Source organism: Micrasema longulum, unplaced genomic scaffold (assembly GCF_059751315.1).
Source record: "Micrasema longulum isolate JH-2025_06_02 unplaced genomic scaffold, ASM5975131v1 h1tg001519l, whole genome shotgun sequence".
NCBI classification, from domain to species: Eukaryota; Metazoa; Arthropoda; class Insecta; order Trichoptera; family Brachycentridae; genus Micrasema; species Micrasema longulum.
Window position 1 is genome coordinate 133751 of NW_028278702.1, and position 8187 is coordinate 141937.

Sequence of the window (8187 nt, forward strand, 5' to 3'; positions counted from 1 at the left end):
CATTATTTTTGCATTATCCGCTCCTGATACTCGTGGTGGCTGGGGCATCTCATTAGTGCACCAATCGCAGAGTACTACGACCAATAATTATTGTTACATGACAGCAAAATGATCGGTCTCACGCAAGTGTCAGTCCATGGACTATGTACTTAATATTGCAACGAAAATACACTTTATATAAATATTTCATAAGTACACTTACTTACTTTAAATATGCCTCGTCGTCAAACCTTTTAATTTTTCCCAAGACAGAGCCCTCTCCGAAATTTCACTTCAATGTTACAATTAGGTAGGTACTCGTAAAAGTTAACATGTTGTGTTTAAGATACTTATTCTCAGAGGAATATAATTTTGTTTGGGCAAAGTTCCCGTGTTTAACAATACAAATTAGAATGAGCAAAATAAAACTGTTTTTCTTAAGTTGACATTTTCTAATGTTCGTTAGTGTACATAATATACCTTTCTCCTTTTCATTATGATTTGCACTTGAATACATTCACTTTGTTGTGACGCAAAATGCATTTGAAAAAAAACAAAATTAAAGAGCACTGATTCATTTTTACTAAAAAAGTATTGTCGCTCATGATGTAACAATGCGATGTCATTATTGTCTTCATTTTTCACTTTCACTCTTCTGCTCCGGTCCACCATTTTTGGTCTGATAACTCCTTTAATTAAAACGCTCGTTATACGAGGCTGCTGCGACCGTTCTTGGACTTCAATATTAGTTAGGAAATCGAACCACCTTATGACTGATGTATAATGCCAGTACTCCTATATGGGGGCGAATCTTGGCATCTTACCAAAGCTCAAAACACCCAACTTCTGAGTTTTGAGAGTAAGTGCTTGAGGATGATATTAGGCATAATCTTTATATTGGATTGGTTACCTAAAGACAGAATGAGGAATATTACATAGTTTGAAAAGTGATCACTTATTTAGCCGATGACATTTCATTAAGCTCTCTAAAGTTTAAACTTCCGTATTCTCAACAATTGAGGTTTTCTGTTGACATTTATAAAAATACTTATTTAGTTTCATTCAACTTTTCATTATAATTTTCACCAGGGACCGGGTTTCGTCGTGACCGCCATCGTCAGACAGGACAGACTGGTCTGATACTGTTGGTCACTAAATACGTATATTTATTATTATAATAAGCTACATCTTTGTTGAAAAAATATCTAAAATATGATTATTATATAATAGTATTAATGTGATTTTTTTGGCTGTTAGGCTTGTGTTGCTTCCTCTCTTGCCGAGACCGCCGCCGATGCCCATGTTTCGGAGGAAATTGCAGATTCTCTCATACTTAAAAGATATATTATTACTTATTTTAAATGTACATATATTTTTTAAAAAATCTTTATGACAAATATACATTATTAACAGACACTTAAAACATGAACACATACTTACAACGCACACAGGAACATCACAATTTTATAAATAGGTAACATTTTAGTATAAGTAATATTTGATGTAGGTACCTAATACAAAAAAAAATGGAACTGTGTTTCCAAGAAAAAAAATGTATATATTAATCCAAAGCCCAGAAAAACATCATTAGTATATGAAAGGCTGCGAACGCCTCAGAAATGAAATATGTAGGTATATCCCTTAAAAACTATTTTTATACGGTATTGTATGGGAGTGTGTTCACTTAAGCGAACTGCCACTATCAAAGATCTGGGAATTATGTTTGATGCTAGACTGAAATTTCATACTCACATAGGCACTGTCTGTGACAATGCGCGCAAAATGTTGGGATTTGTTCTCCGAACAGCTAAGGTGTTCTTGAATACTCGTGTTCTAAGGCTTCTTTATAACTCATTGGTGCGAAGCAGACTTGAGTGTGGATCTCTGATCTGGGCGCCCCACGAATTGAAGTACTCTCTTATGCTGGAGATGGTTCAGAAGAAATTTCTGAGGTATCTTTACTTAAGGGAGTGCGGATATTATCCGTGGTTGTATCCGTCTGACTTCATACTGGGAATGCTTGGCTACAATAGTTTGGAGAAAAGAAGAAATGCATACTTGCTTATGTATTTTTTCCGATTGATCCGTGGTATTACGATCAACATAGGTATAACAGAGAGTATTTTTCTTTATGTTCCTAATGACTACCTTAGACATAGACAGCTTAAGCTGTTTTATCTTCCTGCTTGCAGAACCAACCTGCCGATGGTAATGCCAGTAGGAAGAGCAATGTCTTTACTCAACCGTATCTCTTCGGATATTGACATCTTTCATATTAGTGAAAAAAAGTTCAGAGGATTGCATTTTTTCTCTATAATTGCTGGGTATTTTTTATTTTACCATTTTTGTATATTTAAATTTTAGTGTTCATTTTTTCGTTTTATGTATGCATTGAATTTTTTTGTTATGTACATAAACGTTTTTAAAATAAATAAATTGAAATTGAAAATCCCAAATTGTATTGGTAAAAGTATTGCATTTCTGTAATCATTGTTGATAAATTGAAGTATTTTTTTCTTCCGACTAATTAACCAATCTCGCAGCAGTGCAGGATTACTTTACGTTAAGTTGTTTACAGGTAATTAACTTTGGGTTTTTATTTTTATTACATTTGGAAGCATTCGCGTTCTAGAGAAAGTCACCAAACTGGGTGAGTTACGGACTTAGTCAAACAGTAATCTAGAGGTAAAAAAGAATACATTTAGAATTAAAAGACAGTAGATATGCTGTATTTGTTTTAGCAGCCATAACTAATAAACAGCGTTATGCAACATATTATGTGGGTATGCGAAATACAAATTAGATTCCAAATAACAAGTTTTCATTAGGATATAAAGACTACTACTGTAATACTATTAATACCCATTGATGAATAACTCGACGTGGTTTGATTATACCTAACAATTTAAAAAAATGAATAAACGTTTTTGATTATAATAAAGTAACAATGACAATGATGTGATCAAAATAATGTCGTACCAATAGTTTGGTAATTCTGAACAATGAATGTCGGTGTGCTGTTTTTTTCATCATTTTCGTTTTCGTGTCGTCTTTTGTAATTGAAAAAATCGTACGAAATATTACGTAGGTACCTTTATGAATAAAAATTTAAAACGTCTACGGAACTTTAAATATTATTGAGATGATTATATTAATATTATTATTATCCGTCATTTTTGGCTTATTTTTATCAATCGATCTCTTCTATGAAAAACTATAAAAAAGTGCCAACCGATTAAAAAAAAATTAAAGCGCTTTGAGAAATTAAATTAGAAACACTAATCTAATAATACTGCAATAAATACATTTGATTTTAAGTAATGCGTAAAATTTCGTGATAGGTTTTATTAGCTCCTTCATGAAATTTCTTCTTATTTCTGACAGTGATTAGAACACACTGTACAAACCTTTATAAAAGGGGATTGTAGCTTTTAGAAACAAAAGGTAGAGATAATCGTAGGAGGCATGAGGTTATAGAAAAATAATGTGTGGATGGATTTAGAAACTTCAATAAAAAGACAAGGTTAATTTTACACATAAACGTCTTCATTTTAATGTTTATTTTTTATAATAAATTAATGTAGGTACTAAAACTATAACATCGGTAACAACTATTATAACGATAGGTCTAAAGTATATCAGAGTATCTGTCATCTTCATCACTCACATACATCCGTGTTAAGTCAGATGCTACAGATGCTGTCTCACAAATTCTGAAACAATATGGTCCAAATTAATCTTAAAAACTCTATAACTATTTTCGGTAGCCATTTTCGAATTGTACAAGGCAGTTTTTCCTTTCGACCAAGACCTTCAAAGTGACTATTTTACGCGTTATAAAAATTACAATAGATATTATTCTTATTATTAATGTTTAGTGCTAAAATCGATGTGCGTTTGTAGCTTGTTCTGCTATTGAATATTACTGTAATACTCTGCATCGTGAATCAATAAAATTACTCTTCCTATTATCATATAAAATAACTGTAAAACTTTACAATAAAAATTAATTCAGTACTTTTTACATAAAACTGTAATAAGACATATTCAATTTTAATAAGAATTTAATACTTTTTCGTAAGTTTGCTTTCTATGATTCACTGAATTCATAGTATACCTTAAATCATTATTGGCATGACGTGATTCAAGATCTGTTTTGGTTTTTAATAAGGACATTTTATTTACATGTTTTACAAATAAATTGTAGTATTAAAATTATTTTTACAGTGGTTAAAAATCTATTTTTAAAGTGATGTTTGAACAATTAATAAACTTAAGATTATTTTAATAATTATTGCAATTTAGCGCTAACCGTAAAACAACTAAATAACCTTTACAGATAAATATTTTTTTGGTACGTTTTAATTAGGTAATAAGATTAAAAAATTCAATCGTTTTTTGTTATTATTATTTTATGTTTAATATTGATTGTCTTCATTGTGTATGTACAAGGTACCTATGTACGAACGTTGATGAGAAGTTTGTTTATTAAGTTATTTAAGTTACAATTTGTATAGTTCTAATTGTTGCAATAAATACGTTTAATCTTTGTAGCAGTTTTATGAAACACCTTCCGTTTCAAACATCTCTCCTTATAATTACTGGACTTCGGTTTTTTTAATACAACTGGTGGGCAGAGAAGGTTTAGTGAAGTTTTTCTATAAAAAATAAATTGTAACAATAAAATTTTATATTTAAGCCAGGTTTTCTAATTCTACCACCACGCGGGGAAATGTTATATTTTATTATCGGGGATTTACCAAAAACTTATTTATTCGAAAAAATATTAACGGAATTCACATTGTACGAAATGTAAAAAATACTTACTTTTCTTGTTTCCGAGACGAAGGTTTGGTTTTCATGATCAAATTAAGCCAATTGTGCGGCGCTTCAATGTTATCTGGATTATCCATCGGTAAACTTGAGGATGGCCTGAAATAAAATAAAATGCTGAGTTATTTACTCTTCAATTATCGTTTTCATAGAATACTGAAAAAGACACAAATACTAAATTAATCTATGCATTTTTGAAATTAATTTTAGTAAGATGTTTTAAATTGGATTCAGAAGAATGATTGCATGATTATTGAGAAATATCATGAAGTCAAACCCCTTCTGGAACATAAACTCATTGCACTTACAGTACTGCGTAAGTATTTTGTATATTTTCGATACTTATGTAGGTGCAGTTCGAATGTTTAACATCCTATATTAAAATAGCGCCATTACAAGTAAACATACAACTTTTGTTTGTGTTATCACACGCGTTAGAATATTTTATTTGAAAACTTTCTGTCAGGCACACAAATATAAAGACTTTTAAAGGTTTGAATGGACTGCATGTACTACACATACATGTACATAAAAGCTGAGCGCGAACAATTTTTTCTACAACGTGATTTCATTTTCCATGACTGGTGGTCATTGACATGATGTAACAAATTCTCACACACTTACTACCAATCACTTATTTCTATATTACATATCAAAGGTTGTAACTTACAGAGGTGTGAATTGGACCACAGAGTTGATCTGCTTATTACGGTGTATTCGGAATAGGTTTTCATTTGCAAGTATTTCTGTGTCCATTTTGGTAACTTCGGGAGTACTGATTCTAGAACTGTCTTTTGCTGTCTGAGACTGGTCCATGAGATCTGACTCCTTGTTCTCAGAACGGTAAACGTCATGTAGGGAAAACTTTAAAGATGCTGAAAACAGATGAAGAAAAACAAGCGTTAGTTAATTAAACCGTGACCCGAGGATCGAGTAAGAGAATAGATACTAGGAAAGTTTTTTACTTGGATCGATAGACCCGAGGCGGTGGGCAATGTGTAGTAGTACATCAACGGTCCAAAAGTTAGGGATACGAACGAAAAGTTTTCCAGAATCTACTGGAAGATGGAAGCCGAGTCGATGTAGCAAATGAAGGAAGGTTTGGTTGTGAATTGCCGTTGACTGCTCGTTATTCCAGGGAACGATTGGAATTGACTGGTTTAGCACTAAAAACAAAAACATTTTTAAAATCTCACTCAAAAGAAAAATACTTTTTAAACCGATGTGGCAGTATTGTTTTTGCTTACATATGTTATGGAATGGAATTGGCTCTATGACGTGGTTGAGTGTGTTGTGAATGCGTATATTTTCCTCATTACTTTTATCGCTCATACAAATTTTACCGTAGCACACTTCGAGCAACTCCTTCTGTAGCCACTGCAGGGCCTTCTCCATATTCTGCTTGATTAATTCTTCCTTTAAATATTCAATGTCATCCTTTTTCACAAATGTCTCCTTATTTGAATTAACGGTCATTTTTCCACCATCTTCAAAACCTTGTAGTTTTAAATAAAACTCCCGAGAAATTATTTCCTGTTCGTATAATTGCTCGATAATCGACTGTTCAGATTTGGTGGTCCCAGTTTCATTAAATAGAGAAGCTATAGTTGAAATCAAACTCGAGTTTTTATTGCTTTGCATGAAGAACCAATGGAGTTTATCTTTTTCTTCTTGCGACCATCTAAATAAATAAAAGAAAACTATTAGGTACAATTTTAACATAAGCGTCCCAAAGGAAATATGAAAGATGAAGATTGAAAAAAGGTAGATATTTCCGCTAATGCTTTATTACATGAAAAATTATTTCAACATAAGCAGTATACATTTATCCATAGTGGGGTTTACCTTGTAGCATCATCCATATTATGAATATCAAGTGGTTGTTTTACAAATGACTGAGATTCAGTACCCGGAACGACAGGTCTAGGAGTTTTCATAAACTGATTGATGACGTAATCTACTAAATCAGACCAGTCCTAAAAATATGAATTATAATTAATCGACACGTTCTGCCTTAAAAATGGAATTTTGACACATTTAAAAATAGGAATAATTACATCGCATATCTCAAAGTCTGTCTCCCAAATGAGGGAAAATATTTTGAGAATGTTCGGTTGGAAAAGTGCCTTGATATTGTTGAGGTCTCCCCCCACGTGGTGCATCATCGTGAATATGCAATCGTTCACGAACTCGCCGTTACTTGTGAAGTCAGCGAGAAGTAGACCGTATTGGTGCATTACTTCCACAGTAGCGAATCTGGAAAGAAAGTGAGATTTGGTTCAATATCCATTCAACAACTCACAGCAACAAAACGAATAGTCGAGATCATTACAAGTTTTTACGTACTGTTTTATGTGATCAACCATATTGGTGGGCGGTGAATCGGGTAGTCTTATTCCGTTATCCAAGAACAGTAGCAAAATGTGGTTTGTCACTATCAAATCCTAAAAGAATACGGCATTAGCATAAACCTCAATAACGTATTATTGCTAAAAATAATCGATGTCTTTAAAATTGAGATTTACCTGAAGATATTGTTTGCTGTGAATTTCTGGTTGGAAATGTCTAATCAATAATACAAATAAGCGTCGCAGTTCTCCAGATGAACAAATTTTAGATTCTAATTTAGTCATTTGAATTCTGTTATCTTCATTTAGGTGAGATATTGTTCTGTACGTGTTTACCGTTTGTATAAACTCCCTAATGGCTGTTACTACCTGCGACAAAGAAGTTGCGATGGTTAGCTTATTACATTATTTACCGTGAACATATTGCATATTACATTTTTTTTTTATAATGGTAGTAAAGAGCAAAATAATTACTTCATAAAATTAGGACATGTACTTACTAAGTGTATTCGTCTTAAACTAGTTTTCAATTCACTGCTTTCAGTTTTGGATAATAATTGAATCTGTTCACACAATTTTACTCCTTCGAAGGTAAGATACGAAATTATCTCAAATGTAAATATCTTCTCAACGTGTTCGTGATCCAACTCAAGTTGACACGCGAACTTTAGAAAATATGTCACAAGCCAGAAGAAGTGAGATGTATCGATTTGAAGTTGATGATCGAACAGAAGTTGAGAATGTAATGATTGTACCAAGGAGCCATATCCTTTGAGTAAGAAATCAACCGTAAACTCTTTTAGTACGTTTGCAATATCTTCTTCTGTGGCTGTATGCAGAGCAAGACCCTTCATATTGATTCTGAAAACATATTTTCGACGTTATTATTATATTTCAAAAGTTCATAAATAATTAATGGTACCTACTACGAATCAAACAATAACTTACATGCTCGTTTTCCCACGTTTGACCAGCTTTTTTCTTCGCTTATCTTTATTTTCTTGTGCTGAAAAGAGAGGTCTTAATT

The 8187-nt window shown here is 32.3% G+C and overlaps 1 protein-coding gene across 1 annotated transcript; it reads right to left on the reverse strand.

Moving 5' to 3' along the window:
• Positions 1 to 3562: 3562 nt before the first annotated feature.
• On the reverse strand, positions 3563 to 8013 carry LOC148275087 (protein timeless-like). The gene is made up of 10 exons (XM_088236162.1): positions 7661 to 8013; positions 7338 to 7529; positions 7159 to 7256; positions 6870 to 7068; positions 6658 to 6788; positions 6060 to 6493; positions 5778 to 5978; positions 5483 to 5687; positions 4807 to 4911; positions 3563 to 3692 (listed from the first exon to the last, which is right to left on the reverse strand). The coding sequence occupies exons 2-10, from the start codon at positions 7443 to 7445 to the stop codon at positions 3608 to 3610; spliced, it is 1566 nt and encodes a 521-aa protein (XP_088092288.1). The 5' UTR covers positions 7446 to 7529; positions 7661 to 8013; the 3' UTR covers positions 3563 to 3607.
• Between the last annotated feature and the right edge of the window lie 174 nt (positions 8014 to 8187).